The 13534-nt window shown below is 43.1% G+C and overlaps 1 protein-coding gene across 21 annotated transcripts in view; it reads left to right on the forward strand.

Annotated features, from left to right (window-relative positions):
- Positions 1 to 13534, forward strand: part of cacna1g (calcium channel, voltage-dependent, T type, alpha 1G subunit) — a 219732-nt gene that overhangs the window by 118428 nt on the left and 87770 nt on the right. For 16 of the 21 annotated variants that reach the window (XM_069517470.1, XM_069517453.1, XM_069517455.1 and 13 more), the window contains exons 6-10: positions 2553 to 2712; positions 5365 to 5668; positions 6202 to 6294; positions 6422 to 7319; positions 7823 to 8235. In XM_069517470.1, the coding sequence (XP_069373571.1) occupies positions 2553 to 2712; positions 5365 to 5668; positions 6202 to 6294; positions 6422 to 7319; positions 7823 to 8235 (1868 nt within the window). The remainder of the gene's footprint in view (positions 1 to 2552; positions 2713 to 5364; positions 5669 to 6201; positions 6295 to 6421; positions 7320 to 7822; positions 8236 to 13534) is intronic. The other 5 variants (XM_069517457.1, XM_069517464.1, XM_069517471.1 and 2 more) reach the window with 2 other exon arrangements.

A 13534-nucleotide genomic window follows, 5' to 3' on the forward strand; every position in this document is an offset into this window, starting at 1 on the left:
TTTCAACAAATCATAGAAAGATGAAGTGTTTCAGAAATAACGTACCCACCCTAGCTTTAAGATCAAATGATCAGAAGAAAACAAATGATAATGTCTCTACCTTTGGACTGAGATCTTTGAGTTTTCAAAGTCAACCATTGTAACTTTCACTTCAGACACAGGCTCTGGCTTAGGGCCCCCATTGGACTCACTCATTAGTTAGTATGTGCAATGCAGGCATCATCAACAGGCATCATCATTCTCCCAATTTGAAAGGCAAATGCCTTTTTCATCCCCTCTCTCTCTGTCTCTCTGTGTTCCGCTCTCTAAACCTTCCCTGTATCCCTGTGACTCCTCCATCCACCCAGGGCTGTCTCTCAGCAGAGACAAGTTCTGCTCCAACAGGGGCTGACGCACCTAGAAAAACCCCTGATCAAAAAATGATCCGCATTGTTGATGCCTGCCTCTCTAGGTTACTGCTGGAGGGGTAGCAGATGATTGGATATATGGATAGATAGATAGATAGATAGATAGATAGATAGATAGATGGATAGATGGATGGATAGAAATGAAGGAATGTTTGTGAATATAGGAGCAAAATATGCGATGCAACTACAGAGGGACATGGTCAGATTTTGCAGAGTGTGTGTGTGTGTGTGTGTGTGTGTTGTGGGGACACTGTCCACAGCAGAGAGAATCAGTGATGTACTGTATGAAAGGATGAAAGGATGAAAAACCAGGCTTTTTGCTGTGCAGATAATTCACAGCAAACTGTAGGAGTCTTGCTGACACACTCGCCCACTGCTAACAAATCACTGCACTTCCGTTTGACTCAGGATTCTTGTGTCACATCCAATTATATATTTTTAACCTTTATTCATCCAAGGAGGATGTTGCCACATATACTCTTTTTTTCTGCAATGGTCTGCTTAATATTTATACACTTACACACAGTCAGCTCGGGTAGCAAATTAATTTAACAACAGGCCACCACTGTATGCACTACTGGAGTCTCTTGTGCTTTTCAGTACCTTGCTCAAAAGCACTCAATGCAGTGGAGCTGGGATTTAATGTTTGCTCCTTGTGTTTTACTAGTGGCATAATCTGAGAGGTATACCACTTTCAATATTGTTATGTAAGCATGTGACCCTGTGGTGGGTCCTGCTCCATGAAATTCATGTGTCACGATTCTTCCACTGTAACTGAAAACAGTTCAATAGGAATATTTTGTGGCTCCATAGGAAGCTGCGCAATGTGTGATAAATGGCCTTAAGTGATGTCAGATGATGTCAGTGAGTCAGGTCATTTACGCTCAACGGTAGATACGGAAATGTACAGAGCCTGATTTCATTTCATCTGTATTTGTGCAGATATTCCCAGAGCACAGGGATACGAAACAGACAAAAAAGAGCAGCACAGCAGTGAATCATGGATATGGCCGTACTTATCTGTATGTATGTAATAGCAGCATAGATAAGACGTGAGGTTGGGCTGAAACAAGTTAGATTTTTTCAATATTTTTTTATCTGGGCTTTGCTAAGTTGAACAGAAGTGAGTTTTCCAGACCTCTGTAGCCCACCTCTGATTAAGGCTAACACCTTCAGACTACATTTACCAGTAATGTGCCATTGTCACTCTCTCCCCTGTGGTTTTCTCCTCTTTTTCCTCTGTCATTCGCTCCCTCTCATGTACTTGATAAGTGATTATGTGGAGGGTGAAGCCGGAGAGGAGGAGCGCTCTCTCTCTTCCAGTTGAGAAGCAGCAGCCTCGGACATCTTAGCACTATTTCTATTGGTTATTTTTCATGTGTGTATGTTTTTGCTTTAGTTATTATTATAACTATTTCAATAAAAATGATGTAGTTTATGACAGGATTAGTGTGATTTTCCCAGTTGAAGACCAGTGGAACTGTAGCAGCACAGTAAAAGCCAAAGAGAGACAAAAAAAGTGTAATTCCTTTATTTATTATTTGAATCCTGTACAAACATTCCAACTGACATGGAATTTCATTGTGACAAATACAATGTTCTGAATCACTGCTGTTTCTCAAGACCTAGACCCCATATTGTTTATTAGTAACCCACAGCCCTGCTCTTCATCTGTTACAGTCAATGGCCTTCATTAAGCTGTTGAATTCATACAAAACATTTAACACTGAGAGGCTACTTTCAGAAAACTGCGATGGATGGTGGGCTAACATTACCATTTTTTGCAAATATTTCTTTGTCATATAATTATTAAAAGTGTCGACTGACAAGTGTATGATTTGATTGAATGAGAGTGAAATGTGCACTTGTCCCTGTAAGTGTGTTGTAATAGCCCTGCACTAGGCAGTGTGAATGGCTGTGAATTGAGAGGTGCTTAGACTGGTACTTGGTATCGATTAGTCTTTTGAATGAAATACCCACTTCTCACCTGTTGCACGGCCACTTGCAGCAAAAGAGGTTTGATTTTCAAGTTTGACATTAATATGCATCTAATCCTGACAAGCTCTTATCTGTGTGTGTCTGTGTGTGTGTGTCGGCGTACTGCTGTGTGCTGTCCAGCTGTTTGACCCTGTCCTTGTCTCTCAGGTATGCGTATCCTGGTGACCCTGCTCCTGGACACCCTGCCTATGCTGGGCAATGTGCTGCTGCTCTGCTTCTTCGTCTTCTTCATATTCGGCATTGTGGGCGTCCAGCTGTGGGCCGGCCTGCTCAGAAACCGCTGCTTTGTGGAGGTCAACTTCTCCTTGTGAGTTCCAGAGTCTCTGTGTTGATATATTGTCTATATGTGACATTGTGTTTCAAGTTAGTAACAAGAATACATAAACAGACACACACACATATATATATATATGTAGATACACGTACACATACATGAGCATCCACCTTGAATGTTATGCCATCTTATGTTCCACTACATTTAGTTGTCAGCTGTAGATTTTTACATACAAAGTATCAAGATTTAAGATTCAATTCAAGATGTTTGTAAGATAAACACAGTTTACAGCATGTTATGAAATTCTTACTTTGTTTTTCAATCTCCCAACATGCAAATATTATAAAATAAAATAGTATTAAAATAAAAAGTTGAAATATATAGAAATAGAAAATAGTGCAAGTAATTCTTTACAAAATGTAATATATATCAAAGTACCATTTTTAGTATGAATGTGTGTGTAAATGGCAAAACTGTACTGTAAAAGCAATTTGAGTGGCCATCAAGACTAGAAAAGCTGCTATATAAATATAATCTTTATCATTTACCAAAGTAGCTGCTGAGATCAGATCTGAAGTGACAATATCACTAAGAAAAAAGTGCTTCTTTGTGTGCTTCGATTAAGAGAGGGTATTGTCCTTCAATAACTTCTATTGATCAAATAATTATTTACTCCAAAGGCGCACAAGGTGACAGATGTATCTGTTCATCTGTCTTATTTTACTAATAGAGCTCAGGTGAACAACTGACATTGCCAACAGGTTTCTTGGAGGTCAAGGTAAAACTGTGAAGCAACCTTAACCCTGCACACTAAACTAGGTCATGCACCAGACTCAATGACGTTGGTGATTATAGTGTCTCATCACAATGATGAATGGGAGACAGACAGGCCCTGGTATAATGAAAAAAGAGCCCATGGTATGTGGAATATGGGCTCCCATGACTTAATCATGTTCATCTTGGCTTCATATCTCTGTATAGGATTTATGACATCTCACAGCTGTAATTTAAATTCATGCATACTGGCGTTGGTGAGGTAGTCCATTTTCTGTCATCATCAGTTTTCAGACCTTCATAAATGTGGATTTTTTTTGTCAGATGAATGTCTGGTTTAATATCTGCTGCAGTATATTACTGCTACATGTTATATTGCTTTGGGAAAGTAGCTAATTAAAGGTTAGAGAACCAGTTAGCAACCACAGTCCAAACAAACACTACTCATAGTTTAAATTTATTTGTTTGAATGGATATTGTCCCCAAAGTTATTTTAAATTTTTTATAATAGGTGATGCTCATCACACACACACACACACACACACACACACACACACCGGATGAGTACATTTAAACAGATATGCCCAGAAGTTGTGTCCACATTACACATCCATCCAACTCTTACAACATACACGGAGGCCTCTCTGGCCATTTGGCCTCAGGTTTGTCAACACGATTACAGCTCTGCAGATTACAGTGTTAATCTGTCAGCTGCTGGACTCGTTGCGTGAAATTAAAACCTGCTGAATGTTTGGGGCTTCAAACTTGAGACCATTTAAAATTCTGCCCAGTGTTTGAACAAATTAAAAATCAGAAGCATCTCGACTTGATTGCTTCATTCTGGCAGCAGAGGCAGCTGCACTTAATCAGTCGGTCTGGTCTTGGTAACAGTAGTTTTAGTAGTAGGATTGTCGTGGTTGTTACTGATGTTACATAGTGTTACAGTGTTCACAGATTAGCATTAGTTGGCCACCACTCTCTCTGTCTTTTGTCCTTTACATAAACATAAAAGCAGTTTTGGTTAATTTTCACTTGTCAGCATCTGGAGGTAACATTTCTACACACACACACGCACACACACGCACACACACACATACACACACACACACACACACACACACACACACACACATATACACACACATACACACACATACACACACATACACACATACTTCAAGTGAAGCTGCCCACAGCTAAATCTATATTGCTGATATTCAGCTGACACAAGTCTTTTCTTATATGTTCAATGTCTCTATTACCAAACAATATGTTTTACCATGTCACAGAGAAGTCAGGCCGCCTCAGGATCATGTCAAGTAAATCTCGAGAATAATGGACAATTAAGTTTTAAAATGTTACTGTTGTGTAAGTGTAATAATCACCAATTGGTGTCACAGCGGCAGCTATTCAACCAAAGTGACATAGACCTTGTTCAGACCTGGTTTCAACATCCATCCTGAGCAATCCCATGGCAAGTGTTGAGCTCCAAGTTCAGGTCTGAACGCAGGGAAAATCGTCCTCAATGCGTCCTGAGATCCGATCACTCAAACCACATTTAAAGCTGGTCTGGGACGCATGTGGCTACATTCTTTTGACTGTGCAAACACAAGTTTGCCTCGGGCCACGTATGAACTACAACTTCTCAGCTGACTTCCTCTGACCTGCCCCAACATATTTATATTCCCATCAGTGTCCATACACTGATTTGTTTGTTGCCTCTGCCACAATATAAGCACTCATCATCACATGACAACTGAAATTTCTCTTTTTTCATAGCACCGACACACAAACATTGGACACATCTTGTGTGTATGTGTGTGTGTGTGTGTGTGTGTGTCTAATTAAACAGTAAATGAACTTACATATATTTGTAGTCTTAAAGTTATGACCTGTTCCTTCTCCCCAAAGCCCTCTGGCTGTGAAGTCGGAGAAGTTACTTACTACCTACTACCACACTGAGAATGACGACGAGAACCCCTTCATCTGCTCTCAGCGCCGGGACAATGGCATGAGGGACTGCAGCACGGTGCCTAAGCTCTATGAGGGAGGCCTGCAGTGCAACCTGGACATGGACTTCTACAACAGCACCGACAACACCTCTTGCGTCAACTGGAACCAGTACTACACCAACTGCTCTGCTGGTAACTGCAACCCTTTCAAGGGAGCCATCAACTTTGACAACATCTGCTACGCCTGGATTGCCATCTTTCAGGTAAGACAGCTCATCACGCCTCCAGAATAGTAGGATTTCCAAACAGCAGATGAAATGAACAATCTCTACAGTGAAGCACATACAGTATGGTTTAGTTGACGCAAGCCTGTTTTTCAAGATGGAGACAAATCGCCCCAGTGGCTGGTGCATCAGAGGAAAAGGGCTTACAGGATTAGCAAGTTTCCACAGCCACACCACCCGACCGCAGTTTCATTTTTCCACGCCATTTGTTTGCTATCTCCACATCATGTGAAAAGCCTTTTGTCGGAGTGTTCAGTCATTGCTGTCTAGCTGAAGGGGGTAATTTTGGAGGATGAAAGCCAGATTGGAGATGAGTTCTCCCAGTGAAGCGCATAGGAGGAATGTTGAGGATGAGTCTTCTGCTGAGTCTTGGCATTTGCAACACTGAACTGTGAACTGTGGTGTTTTTTAATCCGTCTTTTTAATTCTGTCCAGTTTTCTTCATTTCTCTTTAGTGTTGTCTGATAATTTATTATTACCCCTTATTTTCTCTGCACTGTGTTTCTCTTCAGGTGATCACTCTGGAGGGCTGGGTGGACATCATGTACTTTGTGATGGATGCTCACTCCTTCTACAACTTTATCTACTTCATCCTGCTCATCATTGTAAGTTTGGCTTTATGGTGCCACCAGCTGTGTGCTAGTGATTGAACAAGTGGGTCGGTGGGGAGACGGGTGTGAGAGCATCTGTTGTGAGAGAATAACAATGTCATCTACTCCTCCTTGTCTTTAGATTGGCTCATTCTTCATGATCAATCTGTGCCTGGTGGTCATTGCCACTCAGTTCTCCGAGACCAAGCAGCGGGAGAGCCAGCTGATGAAGGAGCAGCGGGTGCGCTTCCTGTCCAACGCCAGCACTCTGGCCTCCCTCTCCGAGCCAGGCTCCTGCTATGATGAGCTCCTCAAGTACCTGGTTCACATCATCCGCAAAGGGGCCAAACAAGTGGCCCATGTCTGCAGGCTCTTGGCTCGCCGTGCTGGGCTCAACATAGCCGCCTCGCCCCCAGCCACGGAGCCTCAACGTAGTCAGCGGAGGAGGAGAAAGTCCTCCAGGCAGGGATCTGTGTCTATTCATCACATGATGCACCATCATCACCACCACCACCACCACTACCACCTGAGAAATGGCAGTGTGAGGGGAGGAGGGAGCCTCCACTGTATGGAGGGTAGGGATGTGGAAGCTGGAGCTCATAATAACAACGGAGGGGCTCTTGTTGCAACAACTGGCAGCGGACATCTTGCTTTGGTGTCCCCATCTACTGTGACAGCAGCCACCTCTGATTCAAACCTAGCCACTTCGTCCAACCCTGCTGTAGGTGCTGCCGATTCAGCTTCAGTGCGCAGTGTATCCAACGTGGAAACTCTTGGCTGCACCCCATCGCCCGCACCAACTCCGAGCTCCTTCACCTTGGCCCCTGCTCCTGCATCAAGGGCCATGAAAAGGAACTCTGTGCCCTTCGCTGCACCAGGTCCTAAAAACTATCCCACCCTACAGGCCCGGGCCCTAGCAGAGTCTAGACGAGGAAGTGTTGCAGCCAGCACTCTGACAAACATCAGCTTCAACCTCAATATCCCACCCATGCCCCTGGGGAGACGGCCATCGACTCTGGTGGACACACAAAACCCCACAGGTAGACAACTCACCACAAACAAACAGGGATGAACTCCTGAAAAACACAGTCAAGCGAAAATGAAGACAAACCTTGAACGTGTTTAATTAGCTCCATTCTCTCCATTCCTTTTGAGGTGGCTGTGTTGGATAGGGTTTGCTTTGCTGAGCAACTTCCATTAAGAAAAAAACCTGGAAAGCATAATGGGGTTTGAAAATAGAAGAGTATCTCATTAACTCGGAGCTAGTGTTTAATTTCAATTTCAGAGTTGGAGTAAATCAAGTGACACACAACTGGAAATGTTCCATTTCCTGCAGTTGAGTTGTCTTGATTAAGCTTCAAACGACAACACAGTCCAGAGTTGTTGTTTTTTCCTTCGCGAGAGACAGAAAGTGTACTAATTCCATTCACTGAATATTAATCCCTCATGCCCAAGCTCGCAGCCAGCTTTATCTGCAAAAGTCAGGCTAGGTCTGTTTCAGGTTGTGCAGATGTTGAAAATAATGACTCCCTTCTTTGTCAAGTTTCAGCATCTGACCTCTGTCGCTCTGCTGCAGCCCAGCTCTCCTGCCAGCTGTCAGCTCGTGACCTCAGCACCATGGACACGGCCGCTTTGACATTGGACCCCGAGAGCTGCCCCTACTGCGCCAAGGCTCTGGCCCACGAATCGGAGGGCGGCATCGACACAGCAGGCGACTCGGACAGCGAGGGCGTATACGAGTTCACCCAGGACCTCCACCTCAGGGACAGGAGAGACAGCCGTCAGCCCAAAAAGAAGCAGTGCAGGCTGGGCAAAACGGCAGCGAAGGTCGTTCACTTCTGGAGGCTGGTGTGTGACACGTTCAGGAAGATCGTGGACAGCAAGTATTTCGGCCGTGGGATTATGATCGCCATTCTGATCAATACTCTGAGTATGGGGATCGAGTACCATGAGCAGGTTAGTGTGTCTCATTATTAAAAGTGTGGGAGGTTGAACACAACTGTTGGATGATGCTTCACTATAGTAGCACACACAAATGATTACACAAAGTTTATAATGAGAATATACACTGATTAATAATGGATACTCAGAGGATGCATATGAAATTGTTGGAAGGTACCAGTTTTAGTTGTAGATCATCTGTGTACTTGTGTGTCATTCTGTGTAATTGTGATTGTGTAAGCTTCACTGCTCCCACAGGCCCAACTGGAATTCCTTTTGTCTCTCTCTGGTCTCTTTTGTTTACACAAGCATAATTGCAGCCAGGGAGAGAAAGAGAGAGTATGAGAGGAAAGAGGGGGAGACAGAGAGAGTGAGAGAGTTGCAGGGGTGATTCAAAGGGTGAGGAAGGCCCTGCAACATCTGACAGAGATTTTCCCAATTTCTTCCATTCACACTCGGCTGTTTTTTCCTCCAGGGATTTTTTCCCTTTGACCCCAGATGCACCTGATATTAACCTGCAGTCTATATCAGGATAGGCTCTCTGGATTAGCAGCAGAGCCACATTAACACAAGGTGTCAATGCATGGAGAACACATCTGGATAGGAACGCTATCAGATCAGCTGAACCACATCTGGAGGTCATCTGAACCTTATTGTGATCAGATCTCACCAGTGTGTGAATGCAACCTGTGCAGTCTCAATTACTAGTCCTAACCATCGGTGGAGTCACTGAACTCCCTGCTATCATAGGAAGATGTCTGACACATTTTTGTTCGCCAGCTTCTCCCATTGCACATGCTAATACAAGTGTAAATGCAGAGGCCAGATACAATATGTGCTTAGGTACAGATAGCATACAAGGTGTAAATAGGGTGTACCCATCCATCCATGATCTATGGCGCTTATCCCTTGAGGCAGCTGACATACTGCAAGAGGCCAGGTACACCCTGGACAGGTTGAGACAAAGACAAACAACCTTTCACACTTATATTTACACCTTTGGTGAAATAGTCTCCAATTAAACTCACCCCAATCTGCATGTATTTGGACTGTGGAAGGAAGCTGCAGTACCCAGAGAGCAGAACACCCACTCAAACAACATGTAAGCTCTATACGGAAAGCCAAATTGGCCTGTGCCATGCTAATTTGACTCCAACTGTAGTCAGTCAAACACATACATGGAAACATTATAACTTAAAGCTCATAATTTGAACTAAAAAAGTAAAATCTGACATTAGAAAATACCAGACATTGAGCACAGCGTTTCTTCAGGCATGAAGTCAAGCTCGGCCTCAATCAAGTATGTCAGTTGACATCAGCATATCTCTGTGCCAGCTCACATCAGCTGACGGCTCAGCTGATCCCCTCCTACACATTTAACAGGCAGAGCTCATATTGTATCCCTATTTAAGCTGCTTATACTCTTCCTGTTTCCACTGCAAGCCACTTCACTACCCTCCTCCACCCCAGCACCTCCTTTTCATACTGATCCTGACCTAATCAATGTCATGTGTCGACATTGATGTATGCTGTGTTCTGTGTTGGGGTGTTTTAGTTTCTGCTCTCCCTGCGTCACTTTCTGTTAAGGCTCAGGGAAGGGTAGGGAGGTGTGCTCTCCCTAACTTAGGCCCTCTGCAGCTGCATGTGAAAGGGCAGGGAGGTTCCCAAACAGAGCTCTACAGCCAATTATAACTTATTTATTCATTTAAAGCACTAAAAGTACAGAGTGGAGCCTATTCTCTAATGCCACAGTCTAATACATCACTATGGCTGAGTCTCGACCACCTTGGAATCTATTTCAGGTGTTTCTTCACCAGTGATGCTGCTGTACAAAGTACAGCTATTTGGTAAGACATGTTGTGGAGTAAAATAGAAAAGTACCTGACAGTAAATCTACTCATGTAAACTAGATACATGTGAAATTGTACTTACACAGTAAATTTACTTTGCTATAGCCACTGCCTACAGCTGCAGTCTCTTATTCTACCACTTAGATCAAAACCTTGGTGCATGGAAGTGATTTGTCATCATTGAGTTTGCTGTGGCCAAAGAGCACACAGCACAGAAACTATATTTAATCAGTCACGTCCTGGCAGATCCAAGCCACTTGCACAGGTCAGTACCGGTGCAGAATGCAGCGCGACGAATCACATCGTATCAGTCACACTTCCAGGTTAACGAAGGTTAATTGTAGTATACAAGTGTATACGAGGAGACAGGGCCGCTGTAGGGATGCAGGTTCTTAATTTGCAGGAAACAGCTTTTGCTATCATCATTGCTGTGCAGCGAATGCATGTGCGTGGTAAATTCCTCGCAGTGTTCGTACGTTACACTTTGATTTGTGTACATACCAAACGTTCGTGTTGGCACAGTTCAGTGTGTTCGCATAAAACCACCTGCCAAATGCAAGATTATTGTTTGAGGTGCGCATTGTGTTGTATTTAGGGCACATGTGATTGTGTATAAAGTTATATAACGCAAGTTAAGTGAATGACAGCTGTATTTGTGTGTTTGTGTTTGTGTGTGTGTAGGTGTGTAGTAGGAGATTGAAACCTGGCTCGATTTTCCAGGGTTATTTTTGATCCGTGACCTGTTGCCTAAAATCATATCCAGATGCCAAATATCCTCAGTGCACACAAACACCTTCTTTGTATTGCTGTGCCTTTTCCCCTTTTCCTTTCCTTGTCTTCATGCTCCCACTCTTACCCTTGTCCTTCCTCTCTTCTTTCTCCCCCTTTTTACTTCATTCTTTCTTTCACTTTCTTTCTCCCTGTACCCTTCCTCCTCCTCCCCATATCTCCCTTCTGTCTTCTCCCTCTAGTGTTTTCGACTAGTTTTGGGTAACATTGATCCCTCAAATCTCCACACAGGCTGCTAAAAAGTCTAACTGAGATGCTTGATTGATTGCAAGCCCATCGACATCCAATAGAGAGGAGGAACACCACTGAACACCAAGCCTCTGAATGTCTCTGAGGCTTGGTGATAGTGCATCACGGAACTCTATCCACACGGATGAGAGGCTGGGTTTCAATTTCCATACGTCCTCCAGTAAAGTTTTCTATTGGAATGTTTTGCACACAGTGTATATACACCATGTGCAGCTGCCACTGCCACAGAGTGCTTTGTAGTTTCACCTGCTGTGGTCAGCATTACACAGCTTGAAAACGGATTACTGTCATACTTACTGCATCACATTTGTAATGCTCAAACCAACAGTGGGGTCAGCCTGATATGCTAATATAGTCACCAAAACAGGTTTTTTAAATGAGCACATACTTAATTCATTTTAGATGCATTACTTTCATGCAACTGGCCCTTCAGCACAGCAGTGTACTGTAACTCTTAAGTACTGAGGGAACGTAGCCTTCCCTGCAAGTTAGCTAAAGGTTTGATGGGGTGGTTGGCTCATTTGGTGGATGTGGCTCAGGGTCGTGGACTAACCAGAGGGTCGATGGTTTGATCCCCGACTCCTCTAGTCTGCATTCCGAAGTGTCCTTGGGCAAGATACTGAACCTCAAATTGCCTATGACGGCTTTGTCGACAGTGTAAGAATGAAAAACGTTTGATAGAAAAAGGGCAGCCTATTGTAGAGCTGTATGAATGTTTGCGTGAATGAGTGATTGCAACTTGTCCCTTTAAGCGCTTTGAATGGGTGATAAGACTGGAGTAGCGTGACACAAATACTGACCATTTCCACTTTAAATTGGATGTGATATCTGTGGGTTTTCCAGCTTGTGTCATTGAACAGCTCTGATTAAGCTTCTATGTGATCCAAAGCTATGAGGAGTTTTGGTTTGGAGCAAAAGGGGATTAACCAAAAGTGACGCTGAGTGCTTCAAAGTGATGGTTTGCCCTCAGCAAGCACTCGTTCGTTCGACGATGGATGTAAAAGTCTCGTCTGCATATAATAATTCAAATGAACACTGTCAAAATATTGTGCTTTAGGTTTCAAGACAAGTAGAATAATGGTGATGTTATTGTATATCTATTTAGTAAAATCCAACACCTCCTTCTTATTTTTATCACTCTTTGTTCCCAAAACAAATCTGACTACCAAAGGAGTCCCACATCTCCTTTATAAAGTACTCATGCAGCAAGTTAGGCCTTAAAAGTTAACTTATTAAGAACACACTCCCTGTAGCTGCCTCAGAATAAAAGCTTTCCAGACGTTTATGTGTTTTATAGCAGCCTAAACCTCTTTCAAGTTTTTCTCATGGCTGCACAAATCAAATTTAACTCACTGATTCTAATTCTAAACTAAACCAAAGGGGACTAAATCACCAGTGGGAATGTGCTGAGATCTACTGACAGGTCAGTGCTGGAGGACTTTTACTGGGAATCAGCTGCACAAAGAGGATTTAGGAACATTACAGGTGCAAACACTGCTAAGTGAGACTCATGTCCAGTACATTATGTCCTTAATACACTTAATGTTGGTGCCCTTTACCCATGTACTGTGATGAGAACATATCTCCCCCTGTCCAAAATCAAATGATTCATCTGCTCGACTCTCACCTGTCATCAAGAGTGTCTGTATTAAGCACGTAATGTCTTTGAATAGGTCAGATCATTTGTTCTTTATCCCTCCCTTGGCATCATGCTAGTAAAATCAGTCATCCAATTCACTGCTGTTGCCATAATCTTTAATCCGTACATCTCTTATCATGATAGATAGAGATAAAACTTTCCATGTATCATCCACTACATCTGAGTCAGAGTGTGTGTTTGGGTAAAACTGTCCCTTCAGCTGACAGCCGATTGATAATCTTGACCTTCTCTTCAGTGCCCTATCCTGCGTCCATTAAAGAAAGATAAACATAGAGGTAGAGCACGCGCACACACACACACACACACACACACACACAGAACAGAACAGAACTATTATGCATCATTCAGCTGCAAATGTGTTTGTGGAGATCTTGCTGTGTCTAAAGAGAATAATAGAATAACCCAGAGGAGTAGATGATAGAGAGGGACACATGTTGATATGGACTAACACACCTACAAAGAGATTCAAACTGTAAGCACAACCTCATTTCTAAAGGCCACCCAATGTGGCTGCTCACAATAATTACATACAATGCACTGAATAATTGTGAATGGCTGTATTTCGCAGAAAGGGATACACTGTCACGCACAGTTTCTGCAGCTGTTTCTTAGCATTTGTGTCACCTTTGGATGTAGTCACAGAAACAGGAGGCAAGAACAAATGTAGTTTGGTCAATTTCTCACCAGAGTGTCTGATGACTTAGCATTAATGGAAAGTCGGAGTGAAGTTTGGCAGCAACTCAACTGTATAATACATTTTGAAACA

The sequence above is a fragment of the Paralichthys olivaceus genome, chromosome 21 (assembly GCF_024713975.1).
Source record: "Paralichthys olivaceus isolate ysfri-2021 chromosome 21, ASM2471397v2, whole genome shotgun sequence".
NCBI classification, from domain to species: Eukaryota; Metazoa; Chordata; class Actinopteri; order Pleuronectiformes; family Paralichthyidae; genus Paralichthys; species Paralichthys olivaceus.